This window comes from Triturus cristatus, chromosome 2_1 (assembly GCF_964204655.1).
Source record: "Triturus cristatus chromosome 2_1, aTriCri1.1, whole genome shotgun sequence".
In the NCBI taxonomy this organism is placed as follows: domain Eukaryota; kingdom Metazoa; phylum Chordata; class Amphibia; order Caudata; family Salamandridae; genus Triturus; species Triturus cristatus.
The window spans coordinates 1,022,270,274-1,022,290,257 of NC_140581.1; the positions used below are offsets into that span (position 1 = coordinate 1,022,270,274).

At 43.9% G+C, this 19,984-nt stretch overlaps 1 protein-coding gene across 1 annotated transcript in view; it reads left to right on the forward strand.

Moving 5' to 3' along the window:
• Positions 1–19,984, forward strand: part of JAK2 (Janus kinase 2) — a 1,019,755-nt gene that overhangs the window by 853,075 nt on the left and 146,696 nt on the right. Inside the window, exons 13-14 of the mRNA XM_085635055.1 lie at positions 11,917–12,051; positions 13,631–13,718. Of these exons, the coding sequence (XP_085491181.1) occupies positions 11,917–12,051; positions 13,631–13,718 (223 nt within the window). The remainder of the gene's footprint in view (positions 1–11,916; positions 12,052–13,630; positions 13,719–19,984) is intronic.

Genomic DNA, 19,984 nt, shown 5'->3' on the forward strand with positions numbered 1-19,984 from the left:
CGTAAAGCTCGGCAAATTGGCTGCTTTTACCTTCACCAGTTGTGCTCAACAATTTCTGTGTGATCGGATTATAGGACACCGCCTTCCAGTGCCGTGTCATCCCTATAAACCTCGCTGAACCATCAGTGAACCAAACATGGTTTCTTTCCGCTGCGGACAAATCATCAAAAGGCTTACCCCACTTGACAGGAGACTCCTGTGCTAAAGGTACGGAACATTCACTCTCAGTCTCAGTCGATGGCGCTCGCGCCACCTGCTCATGTAAAGAAGCAACTCCTTTCGGGCCCACACGTGCCCTGTCTTGTATGTACCATTTCCATTTAATCACACTCGCCTCTTGAGCGTGTCCAATTCGGTGAGTTTTCGGCGAACTCAGAACCCACTGCATGATAGGAATTTCCGGACGCAGAACTATATCATGTTCCAAAGTCAATTGCTCGGTATCCACCAGAGCCCAATAACAAGCAAGTAACTGTTTCTCAAAGGGTGTGTAACGCTCACCAGCATCAGGTAACTTTTTGGTCCAAAAACCTAACGGTACTTTACTCCTGCCTTGTTTCTGCCACAAACTCCAATTTGCATAAAGGCCCTGTACAGACACATTCAAATCCACGTCACCATCACGTACAGGCCATAAATCCAGAGCATGTTGAATTGCCTCTTTTGCCAGACTAAACGCATCTTGCTGTGGTTTATCCCATTCAAATGCATTCTTTTTACGCGTGACCCGGTACAAGGGGGCCAATATTTGACTCAAATGAGGAATATGCTGGCGCCAAAAGCCAAACAGACCAATGAAGCTCTGGGCTTCTTTCCTATTTCTAGGAACTGCAAAATCAAGAATCTTCTGCTTAACCTGAGGGATCACTTCACGGTGCCCTTCATGCCAATTAATACCCAAAAAATTTTACAGCCTGGGACGGACCTTGCAATTTATCTGGGTTGATTTCCCAACCTTTCTCACGCAGGCACTCAATGACTGTCTAATTGGGTCTGAACTTCCTCTTGTGTTTCGCCTTGGATCAAAACATCATCAATATAATGACATATCTGAATTTGGGGATGAACCGGTACCTCAGCCAAATGCTCTGCCACCAGCCGGTGACATATCGTAGGACTATGCACATAGCCCTGGGGAAGACTTCTAAACGTCATCTGACGCCCGTTCCATGTAAAACTGAATTGTTCCTGACACTCTGGGGCAATCGGAATTGAAAAGAAAGCATTAGCAATATCAATGGACGCGTACCATGTACCTGGATGCTTTTGGATTCTCTCAATAAGTGTAATAACATCCGGTACTGCAACAGTCAAAGAGGGTGTGTGCTTGTTCAATTCTCGATAATCAACGGTCATGCGCCAAGAGTTATCACTCTTACGCACCGGCCAAACAGGATTATTCCAAGCAGAAGTAACTGGGGTTATGACTCCTGCATCCACTAACTCCTGAATAGTGGTACTAATCTCCTCATGACCACCTGGAATACGATACTGCTTCTGACAAACCACTTTTGTCGCATGGGGAACTTGTATGGGGGGCATTCTTAAACGACCAACCCGTATAGGTCTGGACGATATATAATGCGTTGTTCCAAATTGGTAACATCCGTCATCTAGATGCAAAGTCATTCCTCTCAAAATATCAATCCCAATTATGAATTCTAGAAGTGGCACTACTAGTACAGAATACTCTTTTCTGGGAATTCTACCTATTCTCATTTCAAGCAAAGTTTGAACTGCAGGGGTTTCTTTTCCACCTAATCCGGTAATAGTAAAAGGCTGACCTGTAAACTTCTTTGATTTTCCATGAATAAGAGTGGCCTCCGCTCCTGTATCTACCAATGCTCGGGCCCTTTGGATATTACGATGTCTCCAATAAATATCAATATCTACATAGGGTCTATTATCTCTGTGAGCCCATCTGTGTACCGGAGCTTGACCTATTTCCTAGTCATTCTTACTGCATTCTGTGTACCAGGATAAATCAGGATAAAGACTCACGTTTCTTAGGTATCGGTACCTCCTGTTCATATCCATTCCCAGTACGGAACGGATTCGTATCTTCTGCATTGTACTGCGGGTTACGATCGACCAAACTGTGACGATCCTCTCTCCTCCTCACCTCAGGGGATTGATCCCTATCATCTCTACGTCTGCTGTAAACATAGTCAGTTCTCCCCCTTTCTCTTTCCCCCTCTCTCTCCCTGTCTCTCTCTCGACGGGGGGACACATCACGTGCAGAACGTCGATCATCACGACGAACAGAGCGCCCACGGCGGTCGTCATCACCGCTACCGTCATAACCACCACGATCACACTCAGTGGTCCGAACACGCCGGGCACCCTCCTTTCGATCCAAGCCACGTTTGCGAAACAACTCCCACAAACGAGCGGTAGTCTCACCATCAATGTCCTCCCTCCGCACACCATCAGCCAGAAGACCAGAAAAAATATCACGTCTAGTAAGTTTATTTTCACCAGGAGTACGAGTGTCAGGCCGGGACTGACGTTCAGGTTTAAACCACTCTCCCAACTCACCGAGTTGGCGCACCGATTCCAAAACCGTAGATAATACGTTACCAGTCTGATTAATCAATAAAGTCATCATGACCTGCTTATAGGCAACAGGGGAAGATCGAATGATACGGTTCCGCACAGAAGATGTCAATGAACCATCAAGCAACCTGTCAGCAGTACCCAGAAAAATTGCCATTTTCATCACCTCCTCTTTGAGACGTTGAGCAGCATCACGCAAAGTATACCACGGCTTGTCATTCACAGGCCAGTCAGATTCAGTAGAATATTTTACATTACAACCCTCAGTCGCCAATTGGAGTAAAGAAATCTGACCAACACCATTATAGTTAAGAAAATGATCCTGCACAGTAGAATCCAAACTCAAGGAACAGAACTTTAAACAATCGCCAGTATCCAACATAATACCAGCAGCGCCCAGTTCATAAAGGCGCACCATCCATGTGAGCAAGGACTCACCAGCTCGCTGCCGAAATCGCTGCAAAATATCACTAATTTCCTGCTGAGTAAAGTCTTCTAAACAGTCCAAAGAAATACCCTGCGGAGCATTGGGAGACTGCTGCAACTTCCGACGGAAAACTGGATGCGCAGAAACCGCGGGACGAGCATCACAAGGAGCCCGATCAGTACTCGTAGAGGGACAATCAGTGTAAGAAGCATTGATCCCACTCGAAGAACGAGCGTAATCACGGGGTGCACCGTCAAAGGTGCGAGAAGCAGACTTACAATCATGGCGGGAGCGAGAAGACTCACGCTTGGCAGACTCCTCACCCGAGGAACAAGAATCAGTCGAGTTCCAGATATTACCATCCCATTCATCAGGATTCCAATCCAGCCCGGCTGTCGCCACGACCAGACGCACCTTTCGCGTCGAAACCCGACCGCGCCTGTACTTGTATTTATAACGAGTAATTCGCACAGCCGCCCGTTCGGCAATAGTTTGGTAAGTCTCAAGTTTATCAGCAAGCAACTTATTTTGACACCGCAACAAAGTATGAGAATTCTGAATCTCAACAAAGTGCGCTTCCACATCTTTAAGAGATATCTGTAGCTTCAACAGTCTCTCATGCAGAATCCTGTATGCAGACAAAAGAATCCAACCTCTGCGCCCCAAAATGGGAATCTCCTCACCCTTCGATACGGGTGCCTTCTGCAAACAAGCAATCACATCAGCCGGCTCTGCCAGCTCCAAAGAAGAATTCCAATTCTCACTCAAACCAGTAGAATCAGCCCACTCACGGGCCAAGGCTTCATAAGGCGTTGAATCCCATCCGGGAATATCAACGGGCAACTTAAAAGTAGATTGAGACCTTCTAGAAAACATCGTGAAAAAGGAAAAAGAAGAAAAGAAGAGAAAGAAAAGAAGGAAGAAAAATAAAAACTATACACACAAATATACAAAAATAAAATGCAAACAAAACCACGCACGCGCCGAAAGCAAACACAAGACAACCACAACGCACACAGGTTTCGTAAACGGTTCGTGACGCCAAATGTTCTGCTTGGGTTTTCGGATCAGATAGAACCCGCTCAGCAGAGCCTCTCTAACCCAAACCAGAACGTTACCCCCTCCCTAGGGCCTATTCACACCTAAATAACCACATATATGTACCACCTAAGGACAGGGAATTCCTACTATATATACCAAGACCTACAAGTCACAGCCTCGCGGTCCCAAACGGACCCAGGACTTCCTGCCCAGACGGCAGCCACAGACTTCCTGCCCAGACGGCAGTCACAGCCTCGCGGTCCCAAATGGACCCAGGACTTCCTGCCCAGACGGCAGCCACAGCCTCGCGGTCCCAAATGGACCCAGGACTTCCTGCCCAGACGGCAGCCACAGCCTCGCGGTCCCAAACGGACCCAGGACTTCCTGCCCAGACGGCAGCCACAGCCTCGCGGTCCTAAACGGACCCAGGACTTCCTGCCCAGACGGCAGCCTTAGACAAGTCACAGCCTCGCGGTCCCAAACGGACCCAGGACTTCCTGCCCAGACAGCAGCCACAGACTTCCTGCCCAGACGGCAGTCACAGCCTCGCGGTCCCAAACGGACCCAGGACTTCCTGCCCAGACGGCAGCCACAGACTTCCTGCCCAGACGGCAGTCACAGCCTCGCGGTCCCAAACGGACCCAGGACTTCCTGCCCAGACGGCAGCCTTAACACGAGTTCATCCTATAATTACCACGACATAATCAGTGTTACTATATATCAGATCACACAAAGACAGCTAGTTGAGCACAACTTGTTCCCCAGTTCGAAGGGCTCCTTTCTCCCTTATTCAGTTACCACCTACCTGATCAGGATTAACATCTGTCCATGTCAAGTCACAGCTGACTAGAAGAATAGGTTACCCTCTTACACAAGAACACGTAGCACATATTGCTTTACTACTTTATTTAGTTATTACATACACACTCACGGAACATAATACATATCACATAACCTGCAAAGAAAAGTGAAAGATTGAGTTGTACACTCTAATAGTAAGGGGTTGACATCACCTTGGTCGTATGTAGCCTGCACTCAATGGTCATCTAGGTTCCCTTCTCGTCTGCGCCTCGGCTTCGCCTGGAAGTCACACCTCCGCAATCACGGGTTTACTCCCGTCTACCTCTCCGAGTCACTGGGACCTCTTCCTCATCGGCTACTCTCTTCTCTTTGGAATATCTATTTCTCGGTTTTTCTCCACCTCCAAGTTTGTCATCTGTCTTCCCTGGAATAAGTAGCAGCTTTACTACTAACGGCCAGGTGCCGCCCATGGACTAGAAGCAAGTGCCAGTATCTGCCTCAAACTTTTACTAATATAGACGTGCATTTCCTCATGGAAAATTCCAGCCCGTAACCTGCCGCCCACCAAATTCTTGTACCTCCCCGTGCCAAGGACACGTTCCCAGCCGGCCGGCCTGATGTAGTGTCTTCGGCATGAAGAAAAATACAATCCTTCGATAAGGGCCGGCCTGAACCGGTTCTCTCCAAGCGAATAACACCTCCTAACTAAAACACTGCCTATGACCTAGAAACATCCCGAGCTGCCAGAGCAGGAGGAAAGATGGAGTCTCTCCCGTTTAAGGCCTACCAGGCCTGAATTCAGCACGGCTCCATGAAATACCCTCACTACAGAACAGATTACCCCTAATGCTAACGAATCTATCCCCTAGGATGTATATGCAAACCCTGATCTATGGGGAAGAACACAGGATCATGTCGAAGTGCCTAATAAATAGGCTCTATACACTACTCTAACCCTTAGACTTGAATGGGAAGAGACTGAAGTCACCTAAATCACCCTTCAACACAATAAGACCGGAAAAATCGAGCAGTACAAGGCTCTCTTTTACCTCTCTTTTTTTATCCTTGTTGTATGTGTTGAAGGCGCTTACAGTAAGGGCTCTGCATCTTTTATTCCAACGATTGGTGGATTTTATGGCCGTGCTAGACCTACATACTAATATTGCCGAATCTTATATTATGGCCTGTGGCCTGAGGAAGTGCAACTTGTCCTCTCTCACTGTTAGCAATCAAGGCTTAAAATGCACCAGCTCTTTTTCTTACCTGGGTCTAGTCTTTGCCGCCAATGGTTCTTGGCCGGCGCATAGTGCCCGTTGCAGGAACTCATTTTCTAAGGCGATCAGCTCATTGGTTGGCCTACCGCAACCCAGGAGGGGAGGAGCTCTCATGCCCCATTCTTCAAATGTTTACAATGCAACGTCTTCCGATGGCTACATATGGGGCTGATGTATGAGGCATTACTAAATGTAATACTATCCAGGCAAAAGAAAATAGATTTTGCCGAAGGGTTTTGGTAGCTCCTATCTCCTCTCCCCACTTTATCTGTCATAGCAAATTGAATTCACCATTTATGGAAGATTATATTAGTGCCCGCCCTCACTTGTTATGGTCAGCAGTATGGAAAAACAAAGAGGCAAGCCTTACAAGATATATTATCACAGATTGCCTGAGCTGTGATAAAGGCATGAACATCCCTTGGTTAGCAATAGTCGAAACTTGTATGTGTAACATTGGCTACCAGCATCTTTTTGACCACCCTGAGGATTATTATGCTTTTAGTAAAAATCAGTTACAGCAAGCTCTGTACACATTGTTTCGTGATGGAGGATTGGCCACAGAGATCAGGAAGACAAGTGTGGAAGTATATTGGAACTTAAGAGCAGATAGATTATTTGCAGGGTACCCGACTAAATCATTGGGCCGCTGGGAGCGTAGCTTATTGTTCAGCTTTAAGTATTTATTATGCTTCCCCTCAGGCTTGAAAGCAAATCTTGACTGTTTGCCTTGTTCTTGTAATGGGAGTTCCAGTCAATACACACTGCAGTTTTAATTATTCTGCGATTTTTATTCTATGTACACAAAGCTTATTTTGCTCACCTTAATAACCAGGCTCAAAATTAGAGACTTTAGGGCAGCATTTAGTATGCTGCTTCAACTCAATGATGATAAATCAATTGCCCACACAGATACTTTCCCACAAACTGCTATCCGAGCCCGTATTTCGAAGAATACTGACAACAGTTTAATATATAATCATTCATTATTGTCACATGCACAGTTGATATGATATGAAATGTAACTTTGAATTGTTAATAATTGTTTTGATTATTCATATGTTTAATTGCACACTTTTTATGTGTTTTTGTTGTGTATGTTCGTACTCTTGTGGATACTTTTGTACCCGAATAAAGATGAATGAAAGTAAATCACTGAGTACTTGATACCTATGTTGCTCACAGAGAGATAAAATTACTCTTCTGGAACTTAAATTTTAAAAAAGAGCTTGAGCCTAAATGTCTTTTAGATTAAAGAGTCCTGCATTGATCCCCGTCTTACAGGTGGCATTTAGTAATGAAGCCTAATTACAGCGTTACTGGTATGTGTCTTTTCCAATTTTGCAGTGCAGAGTGAAATGTTGGTGGCCTGGCGTCACATTTCCTTTCTGATTGTAAGCATTTCCAATCACACATGTCACCTTCCTTAACGCAATATCTTTTTGCAGACAACTACAAAGCACTGTTATATTACTGTGTCTGGTGGCTCATAGACTAATTACGCCCACTGCAAGGATCTGTTTTTAGGTCTTGCCTGGCGTTATCAGCGTGCATGCGCAGCTCTCGCCATGCGAGGGCTTCTTGGAATCAATACGGTGCCAGGTGTCGTGTCTCTGCTCCGCCCGTAATTTTGATTGGCGTGCGTCGTTTGTCATCATTCATTATGCCGAACAGAGTTTGTTGATTGGACTGGAGTGTTTTTAGTCCCTCCTGGTTGCCACCCTGTCCTCTTTAGGCCTCGCCCACTGGGATTGGATGTTTTACTGGCAGCGTGAGACGGTGGGTTTAATATTTACTTTCTACACTTTTTTCTTTACTATTGCATGCGTCTTGCGTGTGGGATGCATTTAGTACTATTGGGTGATGTTTAACTTAATGTTTTTTCATATCGGTTATGTTATTTGAAATCTTGTTACTATACGCTTCAGGCGAGGTGTCTTGCGTGTGTGATGCATTTTGTTTATTATACACTTATCTTGTTACTATACGCTTAAGGCGCGGTGTCTTGCGTGTGGGCTGCATTTTGTTTCTTGAAATATTGTTGCTATACGCTATTTTGTTGAGGCGCAGTGTGTTGCGTGTGGGCAGCATTTTGTTACTTGAAATATTGTTGTTTTACGCTATCTTGTTACTATACGCTTCAGGCGCGGTGTCTTGCGTGTGGGATGCATTTTGTTACTTAAAATATTTTTGCTATACACTCTCCCCTTTATTACTTGGTGTAGGCACTTTTTTTGGGAGAAAGCGCAGCTCCTGAGTCCGACTGCCGCCTCCTTCTGTAAAGCCGCTGTGTTGGCCCCTTGTACACTCAAACAGATTGAAAAACAGCTCCATTTACAGCTGCTCCCTTTCCGTGCTCTCTGATGCATTTCCTCTCACTGACCGAGAGTTGGTTGCCGTGCGAATGGGGTGGCTACAACTGTAGATGGCGTCGGGCTTTGCGCTCACCCCCTTGTAGTGTGACTAAGGCTCGGTTGCTCTTCACCTTTCGCCTTGTTTTGAACATTTTCTCTCAGTAAACTTTGCAACCTTTTGTTCAAAGTTGAACAGAGGGCTTACTTTGCTTCCGAGCGCCTGAAATAATGAGCACTGGCCGCATTAAAGGTATGGTTTGTACCCCCTTTGCGCCCCACTGAACTTTGTTTATTGCTGTCACCTATAGTAAAAACCTATTGTTTCAGCGTTTTTTCTAACCTGTCTTTTTGTCCCGGAGAAACATATTTATGGAAAAGTTCCACATCTTCATACTTGTTCTTTTTACCGCCGGATTGCTAACCTCCTGGCCCTTTTTAACTGCAGGATTAGAAACGAAAATGAACGTGCGGTGCTGTGTTTTCCTGTAAATTGTAAGTTTTGCACTACTATGTGTTTTTGATTCAGCCACGTCGCTAGGGATTGCTTCCTGTGTTTTTTGGTTTTTTTTTTTTCACGTTTTACGTACACAGTTCACCAGATGTGATGCTTTAAAAAAATTATATTTTACATTGTGAATGCCACCGGGGGCTCTCAGCAGATCTCTGAGGCATTCCCCCGACTAAGACGCCCCTTCCCTCCATGCTCCTTAAAGCACTGTTTGCTTTACCCCTCCCGCTTTGCCTTAAAAGTCCTCCCCCCACTTAGCACACACACAACTTTCGCCTTAATGAGGCGGCAACACCTCCTCAGTACTCACTTCTCCGCTACTTTTGATACTCTGGACAACCGCCTCCCTCCACCCCGGGGGTCTCCCTGCTCCGCCAGGGCACAAATCCGCCTGCTCTATGTAAGTAGCTTTAACCACATTCAAATTACATAAGTAAGGTGAATATGCCTTTTGTCCAAAATTGCACCTCGCAGTTCTCACTTTAAATGTTTGTTTCCGGCTTTGTAGTTTTGTTTATTTTGGGACCGCTACCTCGTGAGAACAACATTTCAAAAGTGACGTACAGTTAAAAATGCAATTTGAAATAATTTCCAGAGGTGTGTGTTGACTGGAATTGAAATGTTTCCTTTTTTTCTTACGCCATTCATATATAGATTGTGGGTAAAATATTTCACAGTGGGCGGGTCGTCAGTTCGGAAGTCTGCATCTTTGTTCATAGCCAAATCCTTCCGCCCACTCTTCCTTTCAGGTTTTATAAGGTATTGGACAGGTCCAGATTCTGCATACTTAATAATTAGTCGCCACTACAGCATGTTCTGATGTGTGCCAATAAGCCTTCAGCACATCTTATCGCACTTCAAGTATTTATTTCTCAAGGGCCCTTTTTTCATAGTGCACTGCACCGTCAGTACTTGGGATATTTTAATCAAGCATTGAAAATGCAATAGGTCTCGCCTTTGATTAAGTTAAAGCCATTTGCTTTGCTAATGGTATTGTATTCTAGCTTTGCATTATTTAGTGTATATTTGTGATATGTTGTAATTGTATGTAGTTAGAATTGTTTTATTATGAATGAATAGAAGAATAGTATGTGTGTTAATTTTGTATAGTGAGGATTACAATAGCATGAGGCCGACGAAAGGGCCAAGGGGAGAGCAAATATTTAAAAAAAAAAAAAGATTTTTATTGAGTTTTTCACACCCAGAGTCCCGAGGACTAACATTACACACATTAGCATCATAAAAGGCAAAATACACATTAGGAGAAAAACACTCTGCTATGTTCCCACCTTATATTCCCCACCCACCGCCCTCTCTACCCCCACCCCCCCATCAGTGTGCCCGCAGCAACCCCCTCATCACCCACTGCCAATCGGGCCCCATGGTCTGAGATATCCCAGCTCCGAACAAACGGGAAAACCCTGTCAGTGGTCTCCTGAGAGAAGGGGCCCCGCAGCGACCTCCCTCCGCGGCCCTGTTCCCACCCAGACTCCTCATCAGCTGTCAATGTAGAGTGCAGAGAGGGGAGAGCAAATATATGCAAATATCACAAATATACACTAAGTAATGCAAAGCTAGAATACAATATCATTAGCAAAGCAAATGGCTTTAACTTAATCAAGGGCGAGACCTATTAAATTTTCAATGCTTGTTGACTCAGTGGTTGCATGTTCAAATTCCAGCACATCCTCTCATCTTTTCATACACCCAACATCTTTAAAATAGGTTACATTGAGTTGGGTAACTAACTTCAGTTATCTGTCAGTTGCACAAAGAAGCCCTCTTCAGGAGGGAACATGCGCGCTGCAAAAGTACTTGCAATGATGAAATATTTTTTAACATAAAGGTGCAGCTTTGCTGTGTTATCCTGCTTATGCAGAAAACACCACACTATTTTATTGTTTTCAAATCTCTAGCACAGAGTAGTGGCAACACATAAAGGTGTATAATAACTTTGGTAAAATTACCACTTCACACCATTAATTACAACAAATCACTTGAGTATGGTGACTTTTTTAAATTGTGTTTTAAATGGCCTACAAAGTTTTAGATAAACTACTGTATATGAAGTTCCAGCATTCTGTTGAATTCGGGGAATTGCACCATTTGTTCATTCAACATAGCATATACATAATCCCTTAAGAAGATAGCAAGGTAGTGCATTTATCTTCATGATATTAGCATGTTGAGATCCAGATCTATACAATAAATAGTTGCTTTTTGGAACTGAGCATTTAACAAAAATATTTTTTTAGAGTAGGACATCGGTGCACCATGTTTATTTTGTGCACTCTGGTTAGATTTATACACTTTAATTCTGTGATCAATCTGTCTTGCATCGGACCCACAATTATGCTATTTCTGCATTGTCAATTTCTAAAAGATCATTGTGATGCCAAAGGGACTCTGGCTTTGTACCAGGGCCGCTAGTCCAACTCCTACAATATGAGGCTAAACCAACTTGATTTTATTGTTACTGGTTGTAAAAATACAAGCAAAAGTAAATTATTTGATCAGAATATTTGAAAGTCTAATGGTAACAGTAAATGCTTAACCCATAAACGAACATTCGGATATTGAAAGCACAGCTCCCATTTGTAATTCTACTGTGTTGAAATGGATGTAATTTGAGAGAATCGGTATAACTGGTGAAATGCAGTTTTGAAATTTTAGGAAGCCCAAAGAGAGTTTGTCCATTGTTGGAGAATAGTTACTGAACCATTATTTAAAAAGTCATAACATAATATCCTCTGATTTATAGGCATACAATTACTGCTTTCTGTTGGCAGTTTTGATGATAGTTATGTGAACTAGGATGCCTTTCTTCTGGTTTGAGGGTTCTCTTAAAATAACAGTTTGGATAACGGAGATGAGCTGAAACAATTAAACTGAGATTTGACTTCATTTGTGGCATACATTTTGCATCTTCTAATAAAATCTTCTATTGTTTTAAAGCATGAAAGCCTTGGACAGGGCACGTTCACCAAGATTTTCAAAGGACTAAGGGAGGAAGTTGGAGATTATGGCCAGCTACATCAGACTGAAGTACTCTTAAAGGTTCTTGACAAAGCACACAGAAATTACTCTGAGGTTTGTATGATATTTCACTTAACAATACTTTTATATTTTTGTGAGCTTTTGAGATCACACTGTCTGTCCTCTCTTTAGATATTAGCAGTTACAACTGTGGTAAAATTGTTTTGTAAATAAGTACTACTTTGTTCAACCAACACTTCAAACAAGAGTTTTAGAAATGAAGGACCTATGTAACTTCTAAAAGAGTTAAATCTCTTCTCTGCCCCTCTTTCCATTGACCTTGCCTCACACCAGTAATTATACTCACCCCCAACAGATAGGTATGCCATCGCCGCCTAACATCTCCTACAATCCTAGCCACCAACTCCCTTGTGACCACCTTTCTGGATGTCCTTTCCGCCTATCAAGGCTACTCCTCCCTTGGCCTAATGCATTAAAGTCCTCTTCTCTGATCCCTGGTTCCACACAGATTGTCAATAGTCTGAGTGCCCTTTCCACTGTACTTCGGTTTGCACATTACTTCCTTAGCTCCTACCTGTGATTTGGGTATTGTCTCATCTATCTTTCACGAGATTTTTCCATCCTCTGTCCCACATGCCATGCTTATCATTTTCTTGTCTCTCTGTTAATTTCTCATTTTTCCATAACACTGCCTGGACTGACCATTCCCACACGATCACATTCCTCCTAGATTCTGTGTGTCTTTATACCGTATCCCTTTCTCCTTTTTGTTTCTGATTCACCAGTGAAAGGAGTAGTCTGACAACTGTGAATTAGAACAGGAGTACTTACTGGAGTAATCACTCTTCTTCTTACACCTCTTTAATCCTGGTTAATGGGTTTACCTCTTCTTGACCGATTAAAGCTGAATCCTGATCCAGCCCATATTAGTAATCAGTCTTGTAATGAGTTTGGCCCATTTGAGACATAGATTGTTACCTAGTTTAATCAGTAACAGATAGTCTGGTCACTCACTATATTAAAAGCTCATCATATATTGCAGTCATTTGGAGTTCCAGGTCCCTCAGAAGAAGATTCATAAGTTTTCACCATTGTGCCATCCTTACAGATTTTAAGCCATGGAGCCTTTTTAGGTCCATGTGTTTATTTTCTGTAATTGAGGACACCTCTTTTGTTCAAGTTACTCAATGTGTAACTGTGCTAATCTAAAGTGATAGTTAATTGAACATTATTGTAACACTAGTTTTATTGGGTTTAATTTGAGCATTTTTATGAGATGAAAGATTGTGATTGCATGCTTTGTATTGTTTTTGCCTTATTATAAAGAGTGAAAATTTTGAGAATTGCTATTTGTTAACCACAAATACCAGTTTAAAAAAACCATAACTTATTGTAGTTCTAAAGGTTTTAAGTCGCATACATACATTCATCAAAATGCTTAAAGTAACAAATCCATCTAAATCAAACTTACACTGTACTTGATTTACTGAAACTAAAATAACATTTTGATAAACATTTTATTGAATTATTAAACTAAAGAATATGCTCTAACAAAACGTTTTTAATTGACAATTTGAATATGGATTAATGTGGTGTTTGCCAAAATGTGCAGTTTGCCTTATTTCTTTGTTTCATATATGTTCACTTATTGTTTGTTTCTTTATTTTTTTAGTCATTCTTTGAGGCAGCCAGCATGATGAGCCAGCTTTCCTACAAGCATCTTGTGTTAAACTACGGAGTCTGCGTTTGTGGAGAAGAGAGTATGAATACAATTTTTATTTGCATACTTTAACTTATTTGAAACACGGAAATTGAGTCTTGTATACTGTGCATCAGTCAGTGCTTTTTGTAATAAGTGTTTTTCATTTCAAGTGTCTTGTTTGATCTACTTCAACCAAATGTTTGTTATCCAAAATTAGTTTTCTCTGCTATTTTCATGTCGGTGAGTAACACATTTTACAATGCATGCTGTTGCGAATTGCAATACCCTTTGGGCTGTTATCAATAACAAAACATTTCAAAGCTGGTGGCATAATATTAATAACATCTTCTTCCACTAAAGACTAAATTGTCCATTATTAAACATCTTCTCGCATCCAATATGCATGGAACGGACCCAAACCTTAAAAAGCAGCCTTTAAAGGACTCCACAGAGCAAAGTTTATCATTCCTTTATCATCCCTTTTCCAAATGGATTGTAGAGATGATCATTCCTTTAATTCCTCACCTCTTAAACATGAAACTCACTATTCATTAAATCATGTTGTCATGATATTTTCAGTTGGTACAACTCTTTAGTCACAAAAGTCCTTGTCTCCTGCCAGATGGGCTTACTGTATTGGACACTTACTGGCTTATTATCTCCTATTAACTCAGTTAATCCCCACTGCATTCATGTTCCTTTTCATTGCCACCTTCTTAGCACTTCCTTCTCCCTCTTTCTCCACTACCCCCAATGCACTTCATGCTTTGCTTTTGTTCAATTTATATTGTTCGTTTCTCTTCCACCCCCTTTTTTAAAATTTCTTATACGTTTTATGTATTCCTTTATTCCCCATTGCCTGTTATTTGCTAATTGTGTGAGAGTACATCCCTCCGTACTTAATTTGTAAAACAGTAAGTGCGAGGGCCCTTGCCAGGATGCCATTGCAGCTTGCACCACCAATTGCCCCAACACAACTGCTAACCATCATGTTCCTTCAGACTTTTAATATATATACAAACGTGACTAATGAGTGCCGCCCAAGCCATTCTTAAAGCTTTGGGTGTCAGGCCATAGTCATTGTGAATGTATATTGATACATTCAAGAACTATTATGCTCCTCACAAATTTAGACAAACAGCGCCACCATTTGGTAGGCTGTCTTAAGGGCTGGTGTTGACAATTAAGTGCTAGTGCTGAGCACCAGAAACCGCTGGCTCAAATTGAGCACTGACCCCGTACTCCCTGGGTAACTTAGCCTGGTTGGCAGACACCGTGAAATTCTACAATAAGCACAGGCATGGCAGTAGCGCTTTTGAATTGCCAATACAGATTTATTTTTAATTGGTGGCCCTCCACAACCGATGTTTGGTCAATAACAAAAAATGATGCTCCATGTTTAGAAAATACCTATACACCAATAAACAAAGGTTTTGTACACTTGTCTCTCTCAACTCCCTTCATTCCTGATTCCAGTGAAACCTAGAGTCCCAAAGTTTCTTAAGTGTGAAATGAGTAGTGACCAGGGAACATTTACATCCAAGCAAGCAAATCATGTAGCTGTCCACATAAGCAGCATTGGAAGACTGGAAATCTGATATGCTGTAGCAGCCAAAATTAAAACTTAGCTCTCTGTACAATATATTGTCTCAATAAAAGCTCTTGTATCTTACTCAGTGTCACTGCCAGATTGCCATACTGTAACAAAAGTGTTGCAGAACCCTTATTGTTGAAATCATTGTTTAACCTGCCCATCTTATTTGGCCTGAGTAGAATGCAGAATAGAATTCAAGGCGCTCTGCCTGCCATTGAACGTTTTGCAGAGTAAGCAGCCAAATAAGAAGGAACTGAACTTACAAAAAATGTATGCTCATGAATCGGAAACAACTCTTCTGGAGTTTCTTTCCAATACACTTAGTCCAGAAAGATCTAAATGTTAGGAAGTAGATTTGATCTCTTGCATTTCCCCAGCAGATGCTAGCTTAATTTAGTTTCATGACGCACCCCCCTCCAATTACAATTTTCAGTCACAATTTGCTTTTCGAATTTTAATTCACTTCAGAAGGTTAAAAAAAGCTGTTAACAACGCAGTTGGCCCTTGAAACCTATCCTTGGAATATTAAAAAGACATTTGCAGTTAACTCACCTTTGTGGGTATCGCCTTAGTCTAACTTTCTTAAAAACACTCTGCTAGACGTTATTCAGCCTATGGTGTTACCATTGCACTTTTTCCAGCCTTTGCATCTCTAGGGTCTTTAAGAATGTGAGTTTCAAAGTCAACAAGCCCTTTGGTATGAGTGGCAGAAAGTCTTGTTAGAAGCCACTCTTTCATCTGACTATCTTCCTATTCTTGAAGTGTAGTCTCTGGGATATACTTGGGCAGAATTTACATTCATAGCTTGTACATGGGATGTTCTATTTTTCCCAAAGAATCGTTTTGGCTTGTTATCTACACTGAAAAGAGAGGGTTTCATAATGTCATCATCTTTCGATATATGCATATGTCGGACAGTGCAAGTTGAACAATAAGAATGTAATAAATAATTTAGTTCAATGTACAATACCCTCTTTGAAACAGTTTTGCGTGATGTAAGTATTTGATTCCCTGGCAAGGAGGCAATGCATCTACTCCTGGTGCTCTTCTAAAGAGTGACTGTTAGCATCTAGTCATCCAAATGTGGTTTTCAGTGCTCTAAAGGGGATCTGCTTCTTTGGAAGTGCCGAGCATAGAACCTTGATTGTCCTTCACTCGTTTGGGCAGGTGGCTCCTTAAGCTAAGCTTTTTCACACTTTCTTTGGAGCAGTGTTTCAAGAAGTGGGGAGTCACATTGTTTACATCCTTCATCAGTTCTATCCTATCCAGCAGAAAGGTTTGCAAGTTTGTTGGGTATTTTTAACACTCGACCTTTCAGAATATTTTCGCCTTCAGTTTCTCAGTCTTGGTTTTAATACTTTATGGGATTTTGATTCTTCCGAGGGGAATCCTTTTCAACAACTATGTCTTCTGCTGTTTTTCTGCCCTGGGAATGACTATTTTGTCATTGAGAGGGTGTTCTCCTTAGTTTGCCATGTTGGCATGTACCTGCTTGATTAGGCCTTTTTTTCCCAGTGTTTCACACCTATTGGCAGACCATTCATTTCATGCACGTAGATGCTTACATTTAGTTCTATTTTTTCATGTATTGCCCTCTGTAACAAAGCTACGTAAATCACATATTAATGACGCGCGCTAAACAGAAGAGCAAACTTTTACTACACAACTCTTAAAACAGGCCTAAAACCTGTATCTTATCTGCCGCAATTAATATTGAACGTATTATAACCCTTTGCAAATACAAAGATCAACATTTTTCATACGTATAAAGCTATTCCTTGAATTTTATTCTTTAATTGTTAGCACCTTTTAATCAGGTGTAGAAAGGTGTTGTAAGACAGGTTAGAACTCCCTGCTGACCCCCAAAGACCGTGGGCCTCATTTGAAGAGTGGTGGAGGGGTACTCCATTGCAAACATGACGGATCTCCTGGCCACCTGTTGCAAGTGCATTAAGATGCTATGCACTTATAGTGAGGCAAACGGCATATCTGTCATGACAGAGTACGCATTGGTCAAACTTTAAATCAGACCCTAAATCAGAGGTCTTCAAACTGTGGGGCGCGCACCCCTGGTGGGGCTTGGATGGGTTCCCAAGGGGGCGCAAATGCCTCTGCAAGTACATGTAAATGAAGATGGCCTTGAAGTGTGGTGATGTTTATTTGCTGCATTTCCAGGCTGTCTTCATTTACTCCTAAGCCCTTGAAGGGTGATCAGAGTGCTGTGGGGCCAGAGGTCAGTGAGTGTGCTGCTGTGGGCTTGGCTGAGCAGTGTCTGGAATCTTATCTCTGGTACACCCTAGTTTTTCACAGGTCTTTAAAGACCATTTGTCTCCTCCAGGAGATGCATCTATTGGCCACCGCCTCAGGTCCCGCTTGTTCCCTACACAACTCCTTTCTTCTAGCACCACCAAAACGGCAGGGGTGGCCATCCTGGACTCCCGCACCTTCCGGGGCAGGGTCCTTCAGAAGGAGGCCAAGATCAGAGGACGACTTCTTCCCTACCAATTTATCGTAGGGGGGCAGGCGTTTGACAAGAAAAGTTTCTACATGAGGTCCTGTCCGAAGCTACTGCGAGAGCAGAGCGAAGGATCCTGCTGGGGGGCGACGTTTGATAACTTAATGGACAGATCGGCTCAGCGCTTGGGCCAATAGGGCGCTCTTTGCCCTGGGGGCCTGGGGAGACTACATGGCTTAGGTATGGTCGACCTGTGGTGCTTCTTCCACCCAAACAGTTATGAATACTCATTTTATTCGAATGTACACAAAACTTATGCTCGCCTTGACTACAAGCTGGGCTCCGGGGCTCTCTGGGCCCTGACGGTGGGGACTGAGATATTGACTGCCTTCCCTCTCTGATCATGCACCAGTGGTGGTTACACTTACACTCCCCCCGGCGCAGCGACCCTCTGGCTAATGGCGTCTGCACGACACTCTACTCCATCGCGCTGACGTGGTCAAACAGGTGCAGTGTGCTCTGGACGACTACCTGGCACATAATGCTAATCACTACACCCCACTCTCTACACTATGGGCAGCGCTTAAGGCAGTACTCAGGGGGGAACTCATCGCGATCGCATCGAAGAGTTGGAGCAGATGCACCAGCGTACGGGGGCACAGGATCTGGCGACAATTGCTCGTAGTGAGGGCTCAGCTGGCTGCCATTGATAATGATCGGGCCGAATATGCGGCCCTGCACGTACGTCAGGCCTTTTACACGGGGGGTGTTCATTGCGGTCGGCTCCTGGCACACAAATTGTGACAGACCCGACAACAACAGGGGGTGCAGGAGCTGCGCGTTACCACAGGTCGAACGGTGACGGAGGATGCGGACATTGCTGAGGCCTTCCGTGATTTTTATGCCCACCTCTACACGGAACAGGTGTTGGACCATGCGCACGGCGAAACGTTTATCATGGCGGCACAGCTCCCCTCTCTCACGCAGGCTCAGGCAGACAATTTGGAGAGAGAGATTCGAGTGGAGGAGGTCATAGTGGCTATCTCCCGCCTTAAACTTGCCAAATCCCCCGGGCCCGACGGCTTTACGGCCGCCTTTTACAAAACCTTCTGTTCAACATTAGTGCCTCCCTTAACCCGACTTTTCAATTCTTTTGCTTCGTCTGGAGCAATCCCTGAGGACATGCTTGAGGTGGTGATAGTGGTCATCCCGAAGGCCTGGAAGGACAAGACTAGCTGCGGGGCTGATCGTCCTATCTTCCTTCTCAACATAGACCTCAAACTCTTCACAGGGATCCTTGCCTCCCGATTGGCACCCTATATGTCGGGACTCATTGACCCTGACCAGGCCGGGTTTATCTCCCAGCGCCAGACCGGCGATAATATTAAGTGGGTACTCCACCTCATCGAGAAGGCCTCCCGAACGTCAGGGAAATATATGCTTCTCACCATTGACGCGGAGAAGGTCTTCGACAGGGTCTACTGGCCATACCTAGAACAGATTCTGACGCAGGTGGGGATAGGTGAGAAGTTGAGGACCCTAATTTTCAATTGCTATCGGCGCCCCACAGCCTCGGTCTGACTTAACGGACACACTTCAACCCGCTTCCCTATTAGTAGGGGCACAAGACAGGGGTGTCCTCTTTCACCCCTGCTCTTTGGAACCCTTTGTCCAGAATGTTTGGCGCAACACCCTTATCACAGGGATTACATTTGGGGGCGATGTCCCTACCATCAGCCTCTATGCCGATGATATCCTGGTGTCTCTCTCTGGAACCCGACCGGCCCTGGGAGCCTTCCTGGCAGAATTGGATTGCTTTGCGCGAGCTTTAAGGTCAATGTTGAAAAGTCGGTAGCTCTCAATCTCTCGCTGTCACCCTCCACTCTGGTGCACCTTCAGTCCATGCACCCTCTTCAATGGGCAGATGAGACCGTCCCTTATCTGGGTGTTCGGCTGGCACCCACACTGCCAGTGGTAGTGTCTACCAATTACTCCAAGCTGCTGGCACAGATCCGGACGGAACTGCGGCAGTGGAATTTCTTTCCGATCTCTTGGCTGGGGAGAATGGCTGCCACCAAAATGACGATCCTTCCCCAAATACTATATATATTCCAGATCCTACCCTTGCGTCCGCCTACGGGGTGGATTAAGCCAGTCCAATCGGAGTTGTCGCAATTCATCTGGCAGGGCCGCAGACTCCGGTTGAAGGGATCCGTTGCCATGTTGCCCCCCGAGCAGGGGGGCTTAGGGGTTCCTGACCTCCATCTGTATTTCC